The sequence below is a fragment of the Antechinus flavipes genome, chromosome 3, assembly GCF_016432865.1.
Source record: "Antechinus flavipes isolate AdamAnt ecotype Samford, QLD, Australia chromosome 3, AdamAnt_v2, whole genome shotgun sequence".
In the NCBI taxonomy this organism is placed as follows: domain Eukaryota; kingdom Metazoa; phylum Chordata; class Mammalia; order Dasyuromorphia; family Dasyuridae; genus Antechinus; species Antechinus flavipes.
In genome coordinates this window covers 248,556,254-248,583,267 of record NC_067400.1, presented here as the reverse complement: position 1 = coordinate 248,583,267, position 27,014 = coordinate 248,556,254, and the positions used below count along the sequence as shown (strand labels likewise).

Here is a 27,014-nt window from a genome sequence, read left to right as displayed (position 1 = left end):
GGAAACGAACCACTTCCTTTTGAATTATTTTGAGAAGATTTTGAAGATCATCTGACAAGATAAAGTACCACGCACTGAACTGGCACTGAATCAAGCAAGCATTCAAACTCATTACAGAGAGCTTAATTCTTAATAGGCTGGCCATGTTGTTCAAAAGCCAAATGTTTGCCTAAAAGACTATTTTACAGAAAATTCACACAAACTAGCACTCACATTGGGATAAGAAGTGATAAAAGGACACCCTCAAGGTCTCTCTGAAGAACTTTGGTATTAATTGTGAGACACAGGTGTGGGAAAGTGCTATTCTCTGAGTAAAGCAGAATCAAAGTAGTTCAAAAGAAACATGAGATGCACAAATTTAGAAATATCTATGGACTATTTCGTGAGGACTATTTGTACCTGACTTGTGGTAGAGGCTTCTGGGCTTGGATTATTCTTATCAGCCATAGCCAGACACACTCTGCCGTGACCCTGACATCATGATGTCATTTTGGCCCTCTTCAAGTATGAAGAAAAACAACAAACAAATGAGGCGATAGCTTTCATCACTCTTCATGACATTTCATAAATGACCTTATATTCTAAATTGCCATAACCTTTTGTTTTTATCTTTCTATAACTGAGAAGCCCATCAAATGTTTACTAAGGCAGTTCTAAGCTATTCAGACTTCCTTTTGTATAAAATTATCATAATTTTATGTCATTTTTTCTGTATCTTCCCCAGTTTTCATTATCAGTGGAGAACGAATTTTCAAGTTGTTTTAGTTTTATTTCATCTTTTTTATTATCATCATTCTTTTTTCTAATGATGCATTAATTCCTATCTTTGTTCTGACAAGTTAGTGATCTGACTGTACATGCAACTTATTCAGGAATGATTCCCATATCAATAAAGAATCATTTTCTAACTATTAAAATACAATCAGTGACATTTTAGGGTGTTACTTAACACTTCATTATCTACAAAGTGCTAGAGAATGTGAGAAGCATTTAAAACAAATGCAAGTAGAAATTTTTATTTTGAATTGGAAAGGAAAGGGGCCTCCATCTAAACCAGGAGTAAAGAAGCAGAGAATAAGGGAAGATGGCTGAAAGATGTGAGATGAGTTGATAAAAAAGAGCTTTCAGAAAGTGACCTCAATGAAGAAAAGTCCTAAAGTAAGAGGATGAATTATAGGGGTGCTTTGAACTTAAGGAAAGATCTGACTTCCTCCACCATTCAGAAATATGTAAATAGGAGCAAAAAAGGTAGAATGTGATAAAAATCCAGAGTTGGTACTTGACAAGATCCAAATAATTGGTCCAATAATTTTAACAATAGGAAAACAGGACTTATGAATCAAGAGTAGAGGACAGCATAGAACTAAGTTGATTCAATAAGAGATGGAATTAGGGAAAGGAAAATAGTGTGACCAGTGCACTGAGGATGGGAAAGAACCAAATGATAAAGGGAGAGAGGACATATTGAGGATGAAGACTAGAATTAGAGGTCATAAGGCCTGAGAAAATGTGAAATGATAAAAGATTAATAATTATATACATTATTATGAAATTCATAAACATGGCAAAATCAACCATCTTTGTGTAGAGATAGTCATGGGGATTGAATTGTGGTTTGTCCTTTGTTTTTGAAAAGGACCATGACATCTGAGAGGTGATACTCTGACGTGAAAATAAATTGGATTTAAGTGAAGGATGTTGGAAAAGGTCACCTGCCCTACTTTCTCCTTCAGAGAGAGGATTTAGTGTTCAGATACAGATCTAAAAGACCATAGATGGCCCTGGAAGCAGTGAGAGACCTTGGCCTTTTTAAGCTAAGGTCTTTGAAGAATTAGGAAATTAGGCTAATTGAAGGAACATCAGTATATATTTGGAGGTCTCTGAGTGCATAAAGTAGTCAAAGACTGAACTGGGTGTTGAGTTTACTAAAGAAAGAAGGAGAATGCCCTGGGGAATAGAAAGGTAGCTATTATCAGAATCTGGATTGGGTCATAAATTTAGGTAGCATTGACCCCACAAGATGACCATTTACCAAAAATGGTAAAAGGCATTTTGAAGTGGTACTGTGGAGCTAAGTGTTATGATTCTAACGTCCCAACTAGTGAGTCACCGTGTCTGAATAAAAGTGCATGCACTGAAGGTTGTGTTAAGAGGTGCAGCAATATCAGGAGAGAGATGGGTATTTAGGGAGATTTGAGAAAAGTTTAAAGGCCATCCAGAGATCACAGGCTAATCTGAAGTATAATACTGGGGGAGGGGGGGAGTAGAAGAGAAAGTGAGGTGGATACAAACAGGGAGCAACCAATTGGCAATAGGGATGGAATATGAACGTTGATAGTCAAGGATTCAGAATATGTATCATTTTAATGCCTCTGCTGGTATCTACGATAAGAGGTTTAATTGTTAAATAATTATATAAATTACATATTACACAGAACATTGAATAATTCTGATATATCAGTGGGGGGTACCTTGTTACAAAAGATTATTAGGTTTATTTTGTTCTAACAGCAAGTAATAAAGTATTAAAAAATGGTGAACACAATTTTCCTGCATTTTTCTTTCTTCAGTAATTGTAAAATGGTAAAGATTTGGTTCATTGTTGAGTTTCACCTGCTTTTTTTTTTTCTAATATCCTGTATTCTGGATCCATTCTTTAAATGGTTAGGCTTGATATTAGAACAAAATGAGATAGTTCTAGAGTGTTTAAATGGAGATTTATTTAATCAAAATAGGAGAATATTCAAAAAGTGTGGTCACTGAAGCAACACCTCATCTGAGAGAAGCTCCCTTTGCTTGAATTGGCCATCCATAGACAAGCATTCAAGAACTACTGAAGCTCCTTATGGCGATTTTGAATTCTGGTGATTAGGAAGTGATGTCTACAGCCAAGCCTTTAGTTGCCTGAGCCAACCAAGTCTTGTGTATTAACTTAATACATTTTAAGGAAAAACTAATATGATATTCATGGGGCACAGATTGGTTTCTATCATTTTCTAATTGATGATACCTTTGACTCTTGTATAAATTATGGAATGGCGAGAAGATAGTTTGACAACTATTGATGTTCTTTAGTGTTCTTTTTTCAGTTATATTAAAGTCCTGGATTTTTCCCATCCTTTTGAAAAGGGATATACTATTCCCCTCCTTCAAATATTTTGCATCATTGCTGGAGATTGTGGGGACATTCAGGTTCCAAAATACAAGGTATTAGGAGAGCTTGTGTATTTGAAGAAATTGTATCATAAACTTTTCTTTGGCTAGCATTTCATTATTGGCTATAAAAGATTATGTAATTCATGAATTATTAAGATGCAGGTTTACCTGCATAATATGGAAATATTATATATTCTTAATTACAATCTATATAATGTATTTTAGTGATATAGATATATATTAGACTAGAGCTAGCCAGCCTGGCAATTCAGAAATAGGACTAAAATGAGAAACTCATTCTGCTTAACAGTTAATAGGAGAAGGTTTACTTAGCTATAGTAAAAGGATATTCAGAAGCAGGAAAGGATATTCAAGTATGTAGTCTTGCTCTAGCTGAGTGCAGCTCTTCTATTCTGCTGTTATTGACCATACTGCTTTCCTGAGGGAGGAGCTTCAGCCCCTTATGAATTATCTGTTTTTGTAATTGTAGCTGGACAACCATGACATTATATCAACAATCTGAGTCTTAGTCCCTTGAGCCAGTTAATGACAAGGAAAATTTCAGTCTCTTTTAAGGAAAATCTAATATAACCCACATGAGTTGAGACCTTAGTATATTATGCCTACTACAAAGTCCCAAAAGGAAATTTAATAATGTAATCATATGTACTATTGTTGTGTAACTTAAAAATTATGGAGTTACTTAATTCTTTAGTATATGTAAATTTGTTACTTGGAATATTTTACAAAGAAAATTATTCAGCTCTTTTTCTAGTCCCAAAATACTTCTTAAAGGTAATCAAAACATTGATTCGTTTGGTTAGGATGATATATGTAGTCTCTATGTATTGTTATTCTGGATATGATTTTGGTATCTAGATATCAAAGTATAGGGCTGGTAAAAGGGAAAAGGATAATAGTCTTTCCATTTTATACAGAAAGAAAATATGTAATTCATTTTCAGAAAAAGGGGAGGGGCAATATTATTTGGAGCTTATTAAATTACTATTAAACTTTCAATTTTTTGTTGAAGAAAACTATAAAATGAGTCACATGTTAACTCTGTAATTTATAGCATATCAGACTCTACCTTCAATTATTGATGCCATTTCTTCTACTTTTGAACTTTACAGATCGATTTGCTATGTTAGCAAATAATAATCTCCAGATCCTTAATATCAACAAAAGTGATGAAGGGATATACAGATGTGAAGGAAGAGTGGAAGCCAGAGGAGAAATTGATTTTCGAGATATCATAGTTATTGTTAATGGTAAGCCATAAATCAATGTATATATTTAGAATTCATTTTTGTTTTAATTTTAGTTGCTGTTTATTTATCACTTAGAAACAATATGAGTTTTAAGTGATTAAAAGGATTGTACTACAGCTTTACAGGAAAAATAATTAGGCCATCATGGCAAATGAAATGAATCAAGAGATTCATCATGCATTGTTCATTCATAACATATGTTACCTCTCTGGGCCTTGTTCCCTAATTTTAAAATGAGAAAGTGATACTACATGGACTCATGGATCCTTTCCCAAGCTAAAATTCTATTAATATAATAGTTTTTAAAATGTTATATTTTATCATTGTTATCTAATTAGTTATCTCTCTGAAAAAATTAGCTGCATATAGAGATATTTTAAAGGTTAAGTAGATTTACATTTTAAATCTTATTAAGATTCAATTAGGTTATAAAATTTTCTCTGTCACTATTAATAAGTACATATTACAATATTGATGAAAACATAATGATGGAATATGTTGGTTTAAAAGAGACAAACACTATGTATTCACTCATAAAATAGTATTTTTGACTCCCCACTTTCCCACCTGCTCCTCATTTTGATAATAAAATCAAGGGGAGAAATGCATATAAATCTATAGCATTCTTTTCTACTCTTTCTGTACAAACTTGTTTGTTTGTTTGTTCTTGCACAAACTTGTTTGTTTGTTTCCTGCTTTTAACTGGCTATAAATGTTAGAGGATATAATGAGTATTCCATGACTGGCAGCCATATCATTTTATAGCAAACACAGATTAACACAATATATAATAAATTGTCTTGATATTCTAAAATCAGAGAATAAAATAGAAATGGAAAGAATTCACCAATCACTTACTGAAAAATATCCCAAAATTAAAACTCCAGAAATAGTATAGCCAAATTTCAGAACTTCCAGTTCAAGGAGAAAATATTCCAAGCAGCCAAAAAGAAACCATTCAAATAGCATGGAACCATTGTCAGGATAACATAAGATTTAGCAGCTTCTATGTTCAAAGATCAGAAGGCTTGATATATATTATTCTAGAAAGCAAAGGAGCTAGGATTACAACCAAGAATAACCTGTACAGCAAAATTTATTCTAATTCTTCAGAGGAAAAATTATCAAAGGATTTTCATAGCTACTTTCAATTTCTGAAAAATTTACTCTGAATATTCCACTTCTTAATAGTAGCTAAACTTCATAGATATTAAGAGAGGGGAATAATGAAACAGCTGAGAAAATGACCAAGCAAAGGAGAACTCTTACTGTAATGGAGAAATCTTGTGGAATTAGAGAATCCCAGCATAAAATTCCACAAGTAATGAATAATTCTTCAATAACTCCAAGAAAGAATATGAAATGACCAGAAGTCTTTCAAGAATAAATGGTAAAAGGAAGGCCCAGAGAAAAAGTTGAAGGAAAAATTAGAAAAGAGACTGGAAATCTTAAATGAAACAGTGGACACCCTTGTAAATAGAGGAAACATTTCAAAATTCAATAACATAGAACAATATAGAACACTGCAAAAAGAAAACAAAATTTGAATAACAGAAATGAAATGGAAAAGAATACACAGAGAAATAATCTCAGTATCATTGTCTTCCAGAGGGAATGATGAATAAAACAAAACAAAACAAAAAGCTTGAATAGTATATTCCAAGAAGCCATAAAAATTGCCAAGAAATACTATAAGCAGGAGAAGGTGCAAGTTGATAAAATTTACAGGTCACCCATGAGAAATAAGCCAGAATATGTAATGGACTTATATAATGGATTCAGAAATGTGAATTTTAGGGTCTCAAAACACTCAAGCCAAAACAAAAAAAAAATTGTAAATGATAAGACAGTCTATAAGCAACCAGAGCTACGTTCAGAATCGCATAATACTATGCATAAAGGAAAGAGATGATTAGAGTGTTATGCCGAAAACCAAAAGAAATTGCCATGCAACTCAGAATAATTTCACCTAGAAAGTTGATCATGAATCCTATAGGTAACAAAATAGGAATTGTAATAAAGTATGTTTTCCAAAAACTCTTGTTGACCAAACAAACCATAAAGGGTCAAAGATTTCAAAAGAAAAACATAGTAGAAAAAGGAGATTTAAGAAAGAACATGTTTGTATAACTCAAAAGGGCTGTGTTGGTTGTCAGTTGCTTACATTATATAGTGGATTGGAGGGTTGTCATTTAAAGGTTATAGTAAAATGAAAATATAAGTAATAAAACTTTTTAAAAGACAAATACATGTTGATTTTGTTTGGAGGATCTTATCAATGTTCTCCAAAGAATTCTCTCTACCATTTCATTCAGTGTAACAAATCTTGGTTCATAAGTTGCAGTTTTCTACATGATCATTTTTTAAATTATACTCATGAGCACTATAAATCAAGATTACCAAGTATTCCAAGAAATGAGATTTTTTTTTTTGCTGATCCTCCCATCACCTTTTCTCTCTCTTCAAGGAGAAACTTTGAGCCATTCTTTCATTTAGATGCAACTTTTAATTTAATTTATTGTGAAGATATCAGTATTGATTGATGTGGTTAATTTCTTTCAATAATGTTTCAGTGTATTGATCATCGAACAAAGACCTCATATTTAATATAATTGGAGTTAAGCTTATGATTATAGATGGTCTTAAAACTGATTATTCTGTTATTTTCTTCCACTTCTCTACCATCAGTACTGCAATAGCAGGCTGCTGCACAGACCTGAGAGCATTATTTTTGGGGGGGGTTTCCATGCTTAATTTATCACTAGTGGATTGGTGTCAAGTTTTTCTGTGCTTACCTGAGTTGGTCTTCCTCAACCAGGAGCTCAGTCTTACCAACACAATACACCATCAGAGAAACTAAAGGACCTTGTGTTTTGTTGGCATAGTCTTTAAGGACACAAGGTCATCTCCTTAATTACTCTGTCCCCTGCTCTCAAAATTCTTTTTCTTTTGTTCTATCACTGCTCATTGCCAAACCATCTGCTTCTTGAGTTCTAGTCATAAGTAGCTGAACACACTTGGAGCAAATCTCACAAGCTCCTGTCTATAAAAAAATCTACATTATCCAATCTTAACTGGATCTTCAGTGCAGCAAGGCAACTCTTGTATTTTTCCCAATTCCATATCTCAGTCACCCTAGAAGCTTTCTAATTTACACCCTTCTTAAACTTCTCACACTTCCTCTCCCTCCTCTTACTTTGCCAGTAAAATTAGGACCATCAGGAAGTAAATTCTCTCTTCTCCCTTTCTTTTCACCTCAGAATATCTTAACATCTTCTCAAATTTTTTCCCCTTTATCTGTTGCCAAGACCAATCAGTTGACAAATACTCTTGATTTCATCCTTTCATGTCTTTACCACCAAATTGTACCAGCAGTCATCCCTTCTCTTTTGAAATGTCCTCCACTTCCTATTATTTTCTTTCAGATTGTTTTTTAAAAAGCCTTCTTCAGACCCCACTATTCTCCTAAATTATCATTTTGTATCTTTCCTCCTTCCTTAGCCAAACATTTCAAAAAAGCAGTCTACTTCCTTTTTTCTCACTGCTCAGTTTTTACCATGTGGCTTCTGATCATATCATTCAACTGAACTTGCACTATTCAAAGTTACCAATCATCTTGTAAATACCAAACCTTAGAATCTTTTTTCAATCTTCATATTCTTGAACAGTCTCCTGCATTTGACATTGTTGACCACTTCTCTGGAATATTCTTGCCTTTTTTAAGTTTTTGTGACACTGTTCTCTTTCTCATTAGTTCTGCCCATTTACTATTGGTTCTTATTCTCTTTCAGCGGCTCCCTATTAAAGTTCACCAGGTTGTTTTTTTCTTTGCTTTCTACGCTCTCTTTAGTAACTTTATCAATTACTATGAGTTTTAAGTATCATCTCTATCGAGTTGATCAGGTCTCTCCACTTATCTTCAGTCCAATAAATTTTGGATCTAATTGGCAGCTGTTGGACATTTTAGACATCAGAGACATCAGATTAATCATATATCCAAAAGATAATCATATATTATCTTTCCTCCCAAATCCTTCTCTTTTAAATTACCCCTTTTCATCCTTCTATTCTCCAATTTATTTATTGTCTCCAATGTATTTATTATTTATTAGATTCCTCACTCTCCATTGTTCTCTATAACCATTAAGTTGCCAGTTGTAAATGCTTCTGTTTTCACCATTTCCCTTCCATCTGATCTCTTCTCTTCATTCACACAGTTACTACTTCATTTCAAGCTTTTATAACTTCTACATCTAAATTATTAGAATAACCTTTTATTTGGTCTTCCAACCCCAAGTCTCTCCCCACTTACACATTGGTGCCAAAGTATTTTTCTGAAAGTGCAAAGTTTACAATATGATTCCCCAGAGATTCATTCAATACCAGTGGTTTACTATTGTCTCAAAAACAAACCATAAACTACTCTGTTTAACTTTTAAAGCTCTATGCCATCTACCTCCAAAGTATCTTTCTAGCCTCATTGAACCAGTCACTACCTTCCCATGAGTCTTTTCACCACACTCTGTGAGATCCCTCACATATGACTCTTTTCCCATTTCCTTGTCTTTACACCGACACCCCATGCTTAAAATAATCTCTCCTTGTCTTTACCTTATAAAGTCTCTTTCTTCAAGTTGCAGTCAAGAAATTTTATGTGAAGCCTTTCCTAAATTCCCCCAACTGCTAATGTCCTTCCTCCAATGTATTATATTACTTTTTATTTTTATTTAACTTTTTGTTTTGTGTTTGATTTGCTTACATTTGATTTTGTCTTCCTTGTTAGAATATGAGCTCTTTTTTAATAAGGATTGATTCATTCTTTGTGTTATTATCACAATATTAAAGCCTGGCACTTAGTGGGAACTTAATAAATTGCTGATTACTTTCAATTGACTTATTGAAGGTGGTTTTACTATGGGGAGATTAAGCTAATTATATTTTAGGTGGTGAGTATTTATTAAATACCTACTACATCTCTGTGCTGAACACTAGGCTATTGTAATAAACCAGGGATGAAGAGGTGAGGGCCTTGGTAGTGCTATATAGAGATGGAGGCTTATTTGAAAGATGTTGAAAAGATGAAATCTACGAGTCTTGGTAACCAATGAATGAGAGGAGAATGAAATATGGTGAGGAATCAAGGATAATGTAAACCAATGATTTTGGGGATGTTTGGAATAGGGAAAGACTTAAAGGAAGATAATGAGTTCATTTTGGACTATGTTGAGTTTAAGATGTCTACAGTATATCTAGTCTGAGATGTTTAATAATAAGTTGAATAGGGCTGGATAAGTAGATTGAGAATCATAAATATTAAGATTATTAAATTCATGGGAAATCAAGTGAAATAGTTTAAAGGGAAAAGAAAAAAGAGGCTCTGGGACAGAGCACTATGGGACCCCCATGGTTAGTAGGAATGACCTAGATGAAGATCCAGCAAAAGAGCCTGAGAGAAGTGGTAATATTTGTAAGAAAGGAAACAAAGGATAAAGGTCTTGTGAAAACTGAGAGAAAAGAGGTTGGTTGATAGTCTCAAAGGCTGCATAGAGCTAAAGAAGAATAATGGGAACTTTGGAATCAGCAACTTAAGTTGAATAATGAGGTTGGTTGGAAACCAGATTGTATATTTATAAAGAGAATGAGAGGAGAGGAAGTGAAAATACCTATTAAAGTTGTTCTTCCCAAGGAGTTTAGTCACAAAGGAGAGTAGAGATAAGAAATAATAGTTAGCAGAGATGGGTGAACCAAGTGAGGGTTTTTTTTTAAGGATGTGGGAGACATGGGTGTGTTTGTAAACAGTAGGGAAGCAGAAAGATTGAAGATAAATGAGAGGCTATAGATGAATAGAGGGGGCAATCTGCTGGAGAAGACAGGATGAAATGGAATCACTATTTTAAAAGAAAGACAAAGGCAATTTTTTTCATTTGAGACAAGGATAAAAAACATAGTGGCAAAATGCATCAGAATAACAAAGTGAGGAGAAGGGGAGAAAGAGGTTTCAGAAAATGGCCTCACTTTTTAAAAGTAAAATATCAGGCAAGCTCAGAGGGTAAGTGAGAGAAGAAGCCATGGGAAGTTTCAGGAGTGATGAAAGGGTTTTAAAGAATTGCTGTGGTGATTGGGGTAATGAAATAAGTTAGGAAGTTTGTAAAATAATTGCCTAACAGTAGTAAGAGTCCACATATAATATGTATATATATATTTGTGTGTATATATACACATGTGTCTACCTACATTATATAGACATACACAGTATATTTATATTATATACATATATGGAAAAAGAATTAGTCTTGTGTATATATAGAGAAAGCACTTGATATTTATACAAATAATAATCAAAAGTAATTATTTGTAAATGATCTTTGGCAATGTTGGTTTAAAATAATATTTACTCCAGATATAATTTTATTTTCTTTCTTAGTTCCACCAGCAATTACAATGCCACTTATATTCTTCAATGCTACTGCAGATCGACAAGAAGAAATGGTATTATCTTGTAGGGCTACTGGCTCGCCTGAGCCAAATATCAGCTGGTATAGGTAAGTTTTATTTTAAATAGTACATCAGAAAACAAGCATTAAATTGAAACTGTCACCTTTCACTAATGAAACTTATGAAGTCAAAGATTTGGATGTTGTCTTTGAAGTAACTTTTTCTGCTTTACTTAGGTTAATTGGCTAGGCTATTTTTTCTTCAATTTGATTAAGTAATGTCATGCATGAAAAATAATTATATCTGTAATAACCATCAATATAATATAAACACTTGCTTTTGCTAAAGTATACCTTTTCAAGACATTATGGATGGTGATGCAGTTCAAGGAATATGGAGATTTACTAGCCAGAGGTCAACAAAGCGCTTTACATAATCTGTGGAACAGGAATAAAAAATGAGTGTTATGATTTAGTAATATAGCCAAAGATGTACTCCTTCCATTTGGTCCTACGGATTTGTGTGATATCTTTTTCATATGTGACAACCATTATGTCCAAAGGCAATAAATAATCAACTCATTTAAAAATAGCAAATAAACTGGTTAGAACCAGACATTTTTATTGCTGTACCACAAAGTATGAGACTAAATTTTTCAAAAATACTCAGTCATTCAAATACTTTTTAATGAGAATAAAATTTTCTATATTATTAAGAGATAAAATTATTTTAAATATTTTGCTTTTCTTTTTAATGCATGTTTCTCTGTTTTATAATGCATATATTAACATATTATTAAATGTATATAACATAAATAAGTTTGCATATAGTGGCATGCTACTTAAAAATGCTTTTTTATTGATGGGATGTGAATAAAAAGGTTAGATAAAAATGAGTTAGAAAATCTTAGAGAATTATTAAAGAATAGTACTTCTATAGAGAATAGGGATGCAGACCCTGTGATTTCACTGGCATAGAAAATTCCCAGGTGAAGAAACTCAATCAATGCAGGTTATCATCTCTGTGACTTATAGTCTTAAAAAGTTGGTATAGCATTGTCTAGAGTCAGAGAGCTCATGTGTTCTCAGAGAAGAGATTAAAACCCATTTTTTTTTTACCTTTTGATGTTACTTTAAATTTATCCTATTTGCTGATGTATATGTGACTAGCTACACAGATGCTTTTTTCTGAGGAAGACATCATTGATTTCCTTAATTTCTTCTGCATGATTTTTGACTGATAGTGGAAAATGTGAAGAATGTAGGAGTGGAAAAGTGGAAATGGCCCAGTTTTCTATATATTTTTTCTCAGTAAATAAAATAAAATTTACCTTAAAAAATAAGATTCATTTCATTATGTTTGCAAGGACAGCTTATGAATCCTATGCCATACTACTTTTAAACATTTCCATACTATTATATAAATCAGTTCATTAAAGCTATTTAGTAATGGTTTTTTAAAAGAAAGAAAAGATCAGTGGAATAGACTAGGTAAACAAGAATCATAAATAATTCTTTCTCCCAGTAATTATCATCCTTGAGTTAACTGAACACTATACAACATTGTTGGTTAATTCCAGTTCCACTCTTTTCCACTGATAAAGCTTTGTATTTTTAAAACAGAATATACATTATATGGTTTCTATAATTATAGTTTTGCAGATTTTGAAAATTAATATTACCCAGCCCTCTTCCTATTTTTCATTATTTCCCTTTAATTTTGTGACCTTTGATTCTTCCAAATGAATTTTGATTTTTTAATTTATTTTTTCTCTTTTTTTGACATTATTTTTTAAATTTTAAGTTCCAAGTTGTCTCCCTTCGTAAAGTCCCTCTCTATCCACTGAGAAAACAAACAATATGATACCCATTATAGGTGTGAAGTCATGCCAGATATATTTCTGTATTAACCATGCTGCAAAAAAAAAAAAAAAAGACAAGAAAACATTAAATAACATTATACTTTAGTCTGCATCTAGAGTTCATCATTTGAAGGTAGATAGCACTTTTCATCACAAGTCATTTGGAATTAGCCTGAATCCTTTTTACAGTCTATCCTTCTTATAATATTACGATTTGTGTATTGTCTTCTGGTTCTGCACACTTCACTTTGAAACTTGGCAGTTTTCCCAACAATTTTTTGTCAAATAGTGAGTTTTTGTCACAAAAATTTAGCTTCTTGAGTTTATCAGACATTTAGGTACCATGGTCATTTACTTTTATATATTGAGTATTACTTATTACACTGATCAGCCCATTCTGTTTCTTAACCAGTACCAAAATGTTTTCATGATTACTATTTTGCAATGTAGTTTGAAATCCAGTACTGCTAGGTCACCTTTCTTTACCTTTTTTTTTTAATCGAGTCTTTTAATATTTTTGGCCCTTTGATATCCTCCCTATGAATTTTATTATTTTTCTAGCTTTAAAAATAAGCCTTCATGGTTTGATTGGCATGATATTGAATAAATAAGTTAATTTAGGCAGAATTTTTGTTACATTAGCTTTGCCTCTCCCTGAGCAATTAATATTTCTCTGTTTAGATCTTTATTTTCATGAAAACTTTTTAAATTGTGTTCATATAGTGCTTATGGGAATCTTGTCAAAGAGACTCAAATATTTTATATTATCTGCAGTTATTTTAGATGGAATTTCTCCTCTCTTACCAAGTTTTGTTGGTGCCATATAGAAATGCTAATGATTTATAAGGTTTTCTTTAAACCCTGGAACTTTGCTAAAGTTGTTAATTTTTTAATTGATTTTCTTGGTTTCTCGAAGTATACTATCATATCATCTGAAAAGAGTGATAGTTTTGTTTACTTATTGCTTATTTTTATTCTTTCATTTTCTTTTTCTCGTTGGAGTACAATGGTAATTACATAATTTATGTTGTGTTTAATTATTAGTAGGGTCAAATATGCTTTTAGTTTTCCTGATATTGAATCAGTCTTGAATTCCTGATTATAGCATATAATCTTTGTGATATATTACAGTAATCTCCTTGCTAGTGTTTTATTTCTAAAATTTGCATTGATATTCATTATTTAAATTGATCCATTGTATTGTTTCTCTGTTTTTGCTCTTCCTAGGTTAGGTATCAAAACTATATTTGTATCATAAAAGATATTTGATGAGACTTCTTACCTGTTTTTAAAAATCATTATATAATACTAGAATTAATTATTTCTGAAATATTTGGTAGAATTCACTTGTAAGTCCATGTATACCTGGGAATTTTTGCTTAGGATGCTAGTTATAGTTTTTTTTTTCCAAATTGTTTTTCTAATTATTTAAGCATTCTATTTCCTCTTATGTTAATCTTGGCCGTTTATATTTTTATGAATATTCATCTATTTCTCTTAGAGTGTCAGTTTTATTGCCATATAATTGGACACAATATTTTTCTAATAATTGCTTTAGTTTCATCTTCATCTTCTTTCAAAGTTTTCACCCTTTTCATTTTTGATGTTGGTAATTTGGTTTTCCTCTTTTTTGAAATCAAATTAACTAATGGTTTATCTATTTTATTGTGTTTTTTCCATAAAACCCAACTCCTTGATCTATTTATTAATTAGTGCTCTTTTTTTTTTTTACTATTTTCAATTCTATTAATATTGCCTTTGATTTTAAGAATTTCTATTTTAATTTTTAAGTGGGGATTTGTTCATTTGTCTTTTTTCTAGTTTTTTCTTTTTTATTATATATCCAATTCATTGATCTGTCTCTCTCTATTGCTGATGCATTTAGAGATATAGTTTCTTTCTATAAAATAACCTCTTAGTAGCTTGATTAGCATGACTATGCATCTCTATATAAATTCAGATAATATTATTATTATTATTATTATTTTATCTTATCATGGCCTAAAAATAAGTCTAAATAATTCTTCAGTTACTTAAGCCTTCCTTTATTCCTACGAAGTTTTGTAATTGTATTCTCAAATATCTTGAGTGTGTCTTTCAAGGTAGACTTTCACGTAGGTATTTGTTAAATTCAATTGTTATTTGGAATCCTATTTTAATTCTGTTTGTTCCTTTTGGATTTGGTTACTAATATATATTATATTTTATACCATATACTGTACTTTGTTAGTAAAATATGTTGGTGGTGATTTATTTTATTTCTTATATCTTTAATGAAGTTATTATTGGTTTCATTTTTTTTTACTTAGGTCTTTAAGTAAACGATTGTATCTTGCATAAATGACAATGAGATTGCTTCTTTTTTGCCCATTCTTTCAACTTCTTTATATTGTGTAACTATAATAAATAGTATTTCTAGTATTATATTAAATAATAATGCTGACAACACATATCCTAATTTTTTTTTGATGTTACTGGAAAAAAATCTGGCATTTCTTCTGTTTCTTGGATTTAGATTTACTCTTTAATACTTTAATTACTATTATTAAGGAATGATATATGCATTGCTGTTTTTGTAATTTTTGAATATAAATTAAGGTTATTTTATTTAAACCCTTTTCTGTATCTGTTGGTGTAAGCATATGATTTTTTATTCTAATGTGGACCCAAACCTAGACTAAATTCAGCCTAATAGTGTAACAGTCTTTTGAATGTGCTTCTATAGCTTTATTGCTAATATCTTATTTTGGTATTTTGGTTAGTATTCATTAGAGTTTTTATGGTTTTCTTTGCCTTTTTTTAAATCTCCTGTTGTTTGGATCCAGGTATGTTTCAGGGAAAGAAATGCATAAGATTTTTTCATTCCCTATTTTTGGAAATAGATTATGGAATTTTGAAATTAATTTTCTTTCACTGCTTTATAGAATTCACTTGTAAGTCCATCTGGGTCTTTAATCCCTACTTTGGGAATTTCTTGATAACTTTTTTCTGAGATCAGATTATTGAAACTTTTGTTTCTTGTTCCATTAATTTATAAATTTTATATACTTTTTAAAATATTCATTCAAGTAATTTTGGGGGGGGCAAACAAAGTTTCTAGTAATTTCCTTTTTCATTTTTGTAATTAGTTTTTCCTCTTTTACCAAATTATATAGTAGTTTGTTTTATTAGCATTTTAAAGTACTATTTATATTTAACAATTTAGTAACTTTTTTCATATCTTCATTAATATTCAGAATTTCTATTTTGTGTTAATTTGTGCCTTATCATCATTATCTCTTTGATTTTGGGGGAAAGAAAGGCTCTTAATTACATGTCCAATTAATTAAACCTTTTATATGTTACAGAAACATATTTTCCAAAAAGTACTATTTTGGTTGCATCCCAAAAGGTGTGTAATGATGTGTCATTATTACCATCTTTTTAAATATTTTTACAACTTGTTCTTTGAGTTCTATATTGTCAAGGATTATATCACTTAGTCTTCACTTAAAAATTGTTTTTTGCTAATTATAATTTTAATTGCCTTTGGTTGTTTAAAATTGTATTTACCAAAATGGCAGAAAAAAATCAGGAAATTCCCTTAGCTCTCCCCAGTTTCCCTAGGAAACAACATTAAATTGAGCTTCTAAATGGATTCTGGAATAATTAGAACCCACAAAAAGACAGAGTGAAACAATTTTCCAGCTGTAATATAACTTAGAAGAACTTAGGGAAAGTCTGTTTAATTAGGATAAAAGAGGGGAACAGCCCAGTGCAGGTGATGTTCAGGTAAATCACAAGGAGGCACTTAGCCACAGCATAGATCAGGCAACCAAGATCATGGCTTACAAGACTAGTGGTACAGCAGACCAGCTGTAAGGCCTCCAACCTCCATGCAACAAATTGCCAATCCCAGAACACAAGGTACAGCAGGAGCAACTAGGCCAGGCCACCCTAGCACAGTGGGCAAGCCAAGAAATTCTGGACCTAGAAAAAACAATAACAAAATTCATCTGGAAGAAGAGAAGGTCAAGAATGTCAAGGGAATTAATTTTTAAAAATGCAAAGGAAGGTGACCTACCTGAGCCAAACTTAAAACTGTATTATAAAGCAGCAGTCATCAAAACCATTTGTCTAAGAAGTAGAATAGTAGATCAGTGGAATAGGTTAAGTTACTATAGTAATTAATTACTATAATTAACATTAATAACCAATATTAATATAATAGTAAGTAATTACTATAGTAATCTATTGTTGGATAAACCCAAAGACTCTAGCTTCTGTAATAAGAATAAGACAAAAAATGCTGGAGAAATTAGAAAATAGTATAATAGACAATAAACATTGACCAGTATCTCACATTCTGTACCAAGATAAAGTCTAAATGGGTTCATGATTTAGACATAAGCAAATTAGTAAAACAAGGGATAGTCTACTGGTCAGATCTATGGAGAAGGAAGAAATTTATGGCCAAAGAATTATAGAACATTATGAAATGCATTTGCACAAACAAGATCAGTGTAGCCAAGATTAGATTGAAAGCAGCAAGTTGGGAAACAATTTTTACAGCCATTGTTTCTGCAAAAGGTCTCAATTCTGAAATATATAGAAAACTAACTCAAATAAGAATATGAGTCATTCCCCAATTGATAAATAGCCAAAGGATATGAACCGACAATATTCAGATGAAGAAATTAAAGTCATTATACTCATATGAAAAAATGCTCTAAATCGCTATTAATTAGAAAAATGCAAATTAAGACAATTCTGTGATACCACTTCACGCTTCTCAGATTAGCTAAATGACAGGAAAAGACAATAATAAATGTTGGAGGGGATGCAGGGAAATTGGGATACTAATGCATTGTGGATAAAATTATGAAGTGATCCAACCATTCTAGAGAACAATTTGGAACTATGCCCAAAGGGGTATAAAACTGCATACTCTTTGATCCAGCAGTGTTTCTACCGGGTTTATATCCCAAAGAGATCTTTAAAAAGGGAAAACGACTAACTTGTGCAAAAATGTTTGTAGCAGCCCTTTTTGTACTGACAAGGAACTGGAAATTGAGTGGATGCCCATGAGTTGGGGAGTTAGAAATATTATTTTTTTTAAATGATGAACAGATTGATTCTTAAATCAAAAAGCATGGAAAGACTTACATGAACCTATGCTGAGTAAAGTGAGTAAAACCAGAACATTCTACACAGTTAACAGCAAGATTATGTGATGATCAACTATGATAGACTTAGCTCTTCTCAACAATGCAATGATCCACAACAATTCCAATAGACTTAAGATAGAAAATGCCTTTATGTGGCTCTTTTTCACAATGGAGTAACTCAGGTCAGTTCCAATGGTCTTGTGATGAAGGGAATCATCTACACCCAGAGAGAGGACTGTGGAAACGGAGGATGGATTGATCACAACATAGTATTTCCACTTTTTTGTTATTGTTTGCATTTTGTTTCCTTTCTCATTTTTTCCCTTTTTGATCTTATTTTTCTTGTGCAACATAATAATTGAAGAAATATGTATAGAAGAATTGCACATATTTAACATAGATTACTTGCCATCGAGGGGAGAGAGTGAGGGGAAGGGAAGGAGAAAAAATTTTGGAACACAATGTTTTGCAAAGATGAATGTTGAAAACTATCTATGCATATGTTTTGAAAATAAAAAGCTTTTAAAAAGTAAAAAGAAAAAAAAGAAAATGCCATCCACATCCAGAGAGAGAAGTGTGACCATCAATAGTGTTTTCACCTTTTGTTTGTTTGCTTGCTATTTCTTTTTTTGTTGTTTTTTGGTCTGATTTTTCCTGAACAACATGACAAATATGCAAATATATTTATAAGGATTATACATGTTTAATATATATTGGATTGCTTGCTATCTTGAGAAGGAGGAAGATGGAAGAAGCAGCTAAGTGGTGCAGTGGATAGAGTACCAGCCCTGAAGTCAGGAGGACCCAAGTTCAAATCTGACCTCAGATACTTAACACTTCCTAGCTGTGTGACCTTGGGCAAGTCACTTAACCCCAATTCCCTCAGCAAAAAAAAAGGGGGGGTATGAGAAAGGAAGAAAAGGAGGGGAGAAAAGTTTGGAACACAAAATCTTACATAAATGAATTTTGAAGGGCAGCTATGTGGCACAGTGGATAGAGTATCAGGCCAGAATACAGGAGAAGTTGAGTTCAAAGCCAGTCTCTGACACTTAACACTTCTTAGCTGTGTGAACTTGGGCAAGTCATTTAACCCCAATTGCCTCAAAACAAAAACAAAAAAATGAATATTGAAAATTATCTTTACATGTATTTGGAAAAGTAAAATGCTGTTCAGGAAAAAAAAAAAGGATTGGCTAAATGGAAAAGGAGTTACAAAAGCTAACTGAAGAAAATAATTCCTTAAAAGTTAGAATTAAGCAAGTTGAAGCTATTGACTCTATAAGGCACCAATAATCAGTCAAACAAAATTAAAAGAATGGAAAAAAATTTTAAATGTAAAATATCTCATTGGAAAAACAGTTGAAGAGTTATTGGGCTACCTTAAAGCCATGAGTGAAAAAAGAGACTAGATAGCATCTTTCAAAAAATTATCAAGGAAAAATTTCCTGATATCCTAGAATCAGAAAGGAAAATGGAAATTGGAAGAAAAATTGATTGTTTTTAAATTTGAAATTAAAAATTGAAATCTATCGATTATTTTCTGAAGGAGATCCCAAAATGAAAACTCTGAGGAATGTTGTGGCCAAATTCCAGAATTATCAGGCCAAAGAGAAAATGCTGTAATCAGCCAGAAAGAAACAATTTGAATATCAAGGAGCCACAGTCAGGGTTATACAGGATTTAACAGCTTCCATGTTAAAGGACCTGAGGGATTGGAATATGATATTCTGGGAGGCAAAAAAACTTGGATTATAACCAAGAAACAACTACTCAGCAAAATTAAACATAAACTTTCAGGAAAAAAATGGATATTCAATGAAACAGGGAACTTTAAATCTTTCCTGATGAAAGGACCATAACTTAACAGAATATTCCATTTTCAAGTATATGTGCATATCTTGCATATATAAATGTATATACATTATATGTATATGTATTATATAACTAATGTGTAAATATTGAAATTATTTTAATGTCTATGATCTATTTAAATATAATGTAGGATCTCTGCTTATTCCTTTTAACCATGTATATTGTTATTGTTGCCCTGTCTAGGATCATGATTGCTGAACTTGCTTTTTTGAATTCAGTGTAATAAATTTTATCATACAGATTCCTCTCATTTTAATTCTGTGAAAATCTTTATGTTTTGAGGATATTTCTTAAAAACAACCTACAATTGGAATTCCAGTCCATTGTGCTACCCTTTTCTGTTTGGGAAGTCAGTTCATCTAATTTATAGATGATTGTTCACGTTCATGATTGTTAATTATGTTTTCCTTTCATCATATACTCTTGGAATTTTACCTTTTTTGACCTTTCATGCCCTTTTTACAATTTAAAAAAGATATATGTGTGTGTCTGTGTCTGTGTGTGTATACATATGTGATTTGGGGGCAATTAAATGGCACAATTGATTGAGAACTGGCTCTGAAAACAGGAAAACCTGAGTTCAAATCTACCTCAGACACTTAACACTTTCTAACCCTGTGACTCTGGGCAAATCATTTACCCCAATACTGTCACCAAAAATAAAAAAATATAAAGTTTGAAACAAAGGTAATAGGATCAGCAATAGTACTTTATTATTGAAGTGATCTTATTCTACCTCTCTGCCAGTCCTCTCTTCATCAGATCCAGACTCTGACTAGTTCTTATAATTTCTTTCTTTTAGTATATATGTCTTTTAAAAACTTCTGCTGATCTATGAATAAACTGTGTACTTATTTAATCTCTTTAGTTCCTTTTTGAGAGGGTCTCACCTTTTTAAAGTGTCTCGGTGGATTTATTTCTATTTGACTCTTCAAAATTTCACTCTTGAGAAACCATCTCTCCTTAAACTTTGCTGATGAATTTTTAAGCCATAGGATTCTACTCATCTTTTCTCTCAGCTTTTTGAAAATCTGTTTTCTACAAAACTGTAGACTTTCTTTTCCCCTTTTACAATGTCTAAGAAGGAGTGATTGCTTTCTCCTAAAATAGTCAATATTTCTGCCTAAAACCAAGTTAATTTCCATTAATCAGGATTAGGTTCAGAATATCATCTATTATCATTATTTATATAACACCATATTATCTCATTTTATCATTCACAAAACCTCTACTTTACAAATGATGAAATGAAGGCAAAAAAATATTAAGTGACTTGTTCAGAGTTACAGAAGTGACTTGCTCAATCATATAGCTAGTTAAGTCACTGAGACAAAATTTGAACTCTGGTCTCTACCATAAAATGAGCACTTTGTTATGCCAACCAGCTACTTATATAATAGCATTTTATAGTAACATAAATATAAAATTTACAAAAGTATTAAAAATTTCAAAGCATTTAACAGCTATTATTTTATCTGATTATCATTCAAGAAAACCAATAATTCATTAGCTGTTTTTTTCTTAACATGGTAAAAGTTTCATCTGCTTTACCAGATGTCCAAATAATTTGTGAAGCACCCTATATTTATTATTTCCTTCTTCTGCCAGGGTTGTTATGTATTGCTTCAACTCTTCCTCTTTATCTGAAGTCTTATAAAAATTTTCTCACTTTTATATTTATATCACCAGCACCTGGCACAGAACTTGGAATTTAGGAAATAATTAATTATTCTTATTTTTTTCCATCGATTTCCTCCTTTTGTCCAACTTCAGCAAAAAATGGAGCCAAAATGTCCCTTTACTAAAGGAAAATAAATAAATACAAATAAAGTTTAATGTTTGAATTTTTTAGAGAATTATTAGTAATGTAATATTTTCTGGTTATTAAAATATGATTCTGTATTTTAAAGAACATCTTCAAGTATAATCCCTTATCCCAAATGAGCTTGAATTGGACATTTAAGATTAATTTTTGATGGCAGTATGACCATAACTATCAATACTAGTAACTGCAGAATGATAAACATTTATTTCTAGTTCAGAAATTTTTGTGAAGTTTAATAAAATTGTGAAGTAAACTATAAAAAGTTAAATAACCTCTCTCTCTCTCTCTCTCTTTCTCTCTCTCTCTCTCTCTCTCTCTCTCTCTCTCTCTCTCTCTCTCTCTCTCTCTCTCTCTCTCTCTCTCAGAAATGGCAAACTTATTGAAGATACTGAAAAATACACATTGAAAAAAAATAACTCTGAACTAACTGTCAGGAATATTGTAAATAGTGATGGGGGTCCTTATGTCTGTAGAGCCACAAACATAGCAGGAAAAGATGAAAAGCAGTCATTCCTACAAGTCTTTGGTAAGTATTAACTGATTGCCCTATATAACCTGCCTAAATTTAGATGACAATATAACAAATTAATAATGATTTCCAAAAATACATGGAAATGAATTTTATTTCTATAGGTAGATATTAATAGATATTAATCAAAAATGCTATAGTTGGTAGACATTGGTTTTTGATTTATAACTGTAATACCCCTTTCCTAAAGGTAAAAACAATGACCAATTGAGAGTAATTGTGTATATGGATTAATCATAGGAATGGTGGCTTTAAAGAATTTTTTATATGAATAGAACCATCCTGGAATGTCACAAAGTTTTAAAAAATTTTGTCTACTGAAGGATATTTAATTTTCACATTATAATCTTATTGTTTCTTTTCAATACACTAAAATACTACATATGTTGATTTAAATTTGTAGGTGTTATCTATCTGTTTTGTTAAAATATTGCTTAACTAAGCAGAGAGAAGAGAATAAGTAGGCAAGAAGTAGAAGTTTCCTTGGGATTGCTTTGCTAAAACATTTTTTTCAAATAAACTTTAATATTTTTTAAAAATACTTTTTTTGGTAATTAAGTTTGAAATGAGGCAGTATTGCCTCAGAAGTAGAAAATACTGGATTCCAGGCTTGCTTCAAGTGGTCAAACATGCAGTATGGACAAATCATTCAATTTCTCAATGTTCTCAAGCAACTCTCTGCCACTCCGAATTGAAGGAAAGTTACAACTGCATTGGTAGAGGAAACTTCCTTGCCACTGATGAAGTCACAGATCCTAATTTTTTAGAGAGAGTTTAAAATAATACATCTATATATTTGATGATAATCCCTGGGAAATAAGATCCAAGCTACTTGGCTACTTTCAAACTTAGAACTCACTGATTCCTTAGAAACTTTGGAATGATTAGATTCTTGCTTCTTGGGGTGAGTAACCAGATAATTTCCTTGTACCCTAAGTCCCTCTGGAATTCTATTTATTCTTCTATAGAAATAATTCTTTTCATGGTTAAAAAATTTTTTCCACTTCACCATTCCTTATAGTTTAACCAAAATACTACTATTCCTCATAACTATTATTTCTTCTTTAAAGAACTATAAACGGGAAAAGGACTTCTATGCCTATAGTGATATTTATTTAAAAAATAAAAATAAAAATAAAAAACACCATTCACCCCAGCACCACATATGTCTTTAATGGAACATTAAACCAATTCATGTTTATAATAAATAAATATTAATGATGCAGCCACAACTAATACTAAAGCTATTAGAACTAGAAGTAAAAAGAAAAGATGGTTTTGCCAAGTCTTTACATTTGAAATGAATTTTACAAATGTAACAAACATTTCAAAATAATGATGAAATAGGCCTTACTACTGAGAAATAAAGTTTTCCAATAATGATAGATATCTTAATAAACAGTTCTCCTAAATTACATTTTAACACTAAACCTCAAACACCTTTCATGCCTACCCTTCTTCTCTAGTTAAGAAGAAAATACAGAAGATGATTTAATTTTTTTCACCTTTTTCACTAGCCAATTCTCTTTTAGAGGTACTAAAAAGTAGCAAAATGGCTGATTAGAATTTTATGGCTTATTGAAATTGGAATTGCCAAACTCTGAGCAGGAGTTTGGCGGTGAGCAAAATGAACTACGAGCTACATGAACAGGGGAATTGTGCTGCTACTACTATCTAAAGTCTTCAGTCTGCATGATAGACTGAATTATAGTCATCTATCAATTATATTACCGGTTGTATAACTGACACCCCTATTTATAGTGCTTTAAGGACTGGAAAGCACTTTAGAGAAGAGAAAATTCCAAAGGAAAAGACCTCCAAATCATTTATAATTGTCTTTGGAAGACAGTTTTATACCTCTTTTTGAATATGGGAGAGGTTTTTTTTTTTTTTTTTTTTTATTAAGGTACCATTTAATAGTCCTTTTGGAGACATGAATTTTTGACTGCAGAGCTTTGAAACTTCTATTCTAATATGACAAAAATACATCCAGCTTTTCCATTTCACTTACAAAAGCAAGAATGACCTAAGAGTAATCTTATTTGAAGCCTCAAAATCTAAGACATCATATAAATGCAAATCATTAACAGTGTCCTCTAGTTATGACAGTAACAAATTTACTTTAAAATAATGTCAAACTCAAATAGAGATCATACATAAGGATTCCTGAAGCCACATACTGACTTATTTTTAAAATATAATATCTATGCTTTATTATATTTCAATTTTGTTAAATATTTCCCAAGTACTTTATAATCTGGCAATACTAGGGAGATTATAATTGATATCTCCATTTAAAATAGCAAGAAGAACCAAAACATTTTAGACTGCTACTTTCTCTATTGCACATTTACCTGCTATCTTTCCCTTAATGTTTCTGAATTTCCATGAGGCCTTAGAAACAAAAAACTATGGAGATGGCTTTGTCTATATGGCAGAATTTTTATAGTGGTTAAAATAGCATCCGAGTGGTCCCTTTGTTCCACCCTTTAGTCAAAGCAATTAGACCTAGGGAAGTTAGCCAAACTGAGGAGTACTAATGATAAGGGGCAATAGGACTCAGGTGTTGATATGCAAGTTATAGAGCCCTGAGGTGTTTGTGAAAGATCTTAATAGTAAAGGGACTAAGCCATTTGACCACTACAAAGTGAAAGGGAAAAAAAGCAGATTGCAGTTAACCAACTCATTAGGAACTCCCTGTAGTTAATTCTTTCCTGACCTACAAAAAAGAAGTTTGGGTAAATTAGGGAACAACTAAAAAGTAAGTAAAATTTAAAATGGAAAAAATTCTTTGTATTACTTTTGCGAACAATTTAATTGATGTTTGAATAGACTAGGAAGTGAAAGCTGTTAACCAAGGCTGGGAGAACTTAGATTCTTTTCTGGGTCTCATTAGAAAGCATAACCTACTGCAAACTTCCTCCCTGTGTTCTGTATTTCAGACGTATTTGACCTCTGGGTGCCATCGCTTTTGTCACCCTTGCTGACTGTACTCAATTTAAGAGGAAAAAATTGTGAGATGTATTAGAAATTGAAATTTGCACCTAAACTCTAGTATTTTTATGGAAAACTTTATTATGATTTAAAGGTTTTTTTTAATACCTGCTAAAAATATCTTAACAGATTTTTTAGAGGTTTGCTACACTGATTAAGAACAACATCTAGCTCTTTCTTTGTGGAGGTGATAAATGTATCAATGTAGTTTAAAAGGTGATTTTTTTGCCTACTAGAGAATAAACAGAATTGAACTTACTTTGAAATAATATTTGAGTAAATTAGTAGCTAAGTTGCTAAGTTGTAATAAGACTATGAAATTCAAGATGTAAAAGTTTAAGCAATTAGGTGAGTGAGTTTTTTCGGAGATCTTGAAATAAAAAGAGAAACATTATGTTAAAAGGGAACTTATTAGTCATATCCAGAGGCTGGCATTACAAGGAAAAATGGGAAATATAGCATTTTACTAGTGAGAACATTTTGTGATTATTCTTTAGGATATAGAAACTGTAGTAATTGTTTCTATTTGCATGATGTAAATTGCAGCATGAAATTCCCAAGATCCAAAGCAGAAGGCATCTATGTGGAGCCTTTCCTTATTTCTTTTACATGGTTAAAACTTGAGGACAGATGAAAGAATGGGAACTGAGTTATGAAAAAAGGAATTTGATCCTGCTCTTTGGGTGATTTAAAAGGAAAAAGATAAAAGGTTATAGGGACCTGAGAATGTCATCCATATATCTTTGAAAATGAGCTAATTGATAAGAGTGGCCTTTCAGTTTTGAAGTGCTACTAGAAATTTTTGAGATTTTAAATGTTACATTAGTGGTTATACAATCTAGATTTTATTTGGTTGAAATCTGTCCTAAAATTAAATCACAATATGTTCTAAATGTGTTCTATCAGGAAAATTGTGGCAAATCAGAAATTAATGCAAGTTACATTTGTTATTTGGCATTAAGGTAATATGCTAAAATATGTATAAATTGGAAAAAACCTGATTCAGAATCTGGTCTCAGAAATTTATTGGCTGTTTGATCTTAAGCAAGTTACCTTTCATCTGTTTACTTCAGTTTGGTAATCTGTAAAATGGATGAAAATAGGATATGATGTAAAATAGGAATGATGTAATGTTTGTAAAATACTTAACATGGTGCCTAACATAAATTTTGTAAATCATTGTATTAGAAATATTGTTAGAAAATTAAATTCTCTTTTAATCTAGATTCTCTTGGCTTACAGATTTAATTGCTAATATGCATTCTCTTAATACTTTCAAACATGATGTGATTATAATATACACATTAAATGTAATTAAATCAACATATACAAATGAAAGTACATAAAAAACTATTGAATACTACAAGATATTACTTATGAAAATTAGTAAAATGCTAGAATATATTTCCCATTTTTCCTCGTAATGTCAGCCTTTGGACATTACATGAATAATAAGTGCCCTTTTAAAAAATTACTTAATACATCTAAATCATCCAAACTTTTTTTTTTCATTTCAGGACTGAAAGTTTTTGAAGAATTTAGAGCATAAGTAATCCCTTATAAAGATATTGCCAACTGATTTTTAAGATGTGTAAGCCTGGGGCTAATCAAAATGTTAGTGTTTATCTAGATAATAACTATTTGAGATAAGGAAAAATCACTCAATATTTTCCTCTTATGTGAAGTTGTTTTAAAGTTCTAACATTTATTTGACTGTTTTATGTAGAACACAGCTTTTAAATCTATTACTTGACCTTTACAATAGAAAATATGCAGAGAAGAAAAAGTAAAATCACTGAAAAGTAGGCTTCATGGTATAAAATCAGATTAATTTTAAATTATTAAACCTTTTGATGAATCATAAAATAAGTATTGGTACCATTTTGCTAAGAAATATTAAATGTGGTAGACATTTTATCTAAGG

At 31.4% G+C, this 27,014-nt stretch overlaps 1 protein-coding gene across 1 annotated transcript in view; it reads left to right on the top strand.

Annotated features, from left to right (window-relative positions):
* Window positions 1-27,014, top strand: part of NCAM2 (neural cell adhesion molecule 2) — a 285,546-nt gene that overhangs the window by 73,529 nt on the left and 185,003 nt on the right. The window contains exons 5-7 of the mRNA XM_051984853.1: window positions 4,290-4,427; window positions 10,852-10,969; window positions 21,933-22,093. Coding sequence (XP_051840813.1) covers window positions 4,290-4,427; window positions 10,852-10,969; window positions 21,933-22,093 — 417 coding nt within the window. The remainder of the gene's footprint in view (window positions 1-4,289; window positions 4,428-10,851; window positions 10,970-21,932; window positions 22,094-27,014) is intronic.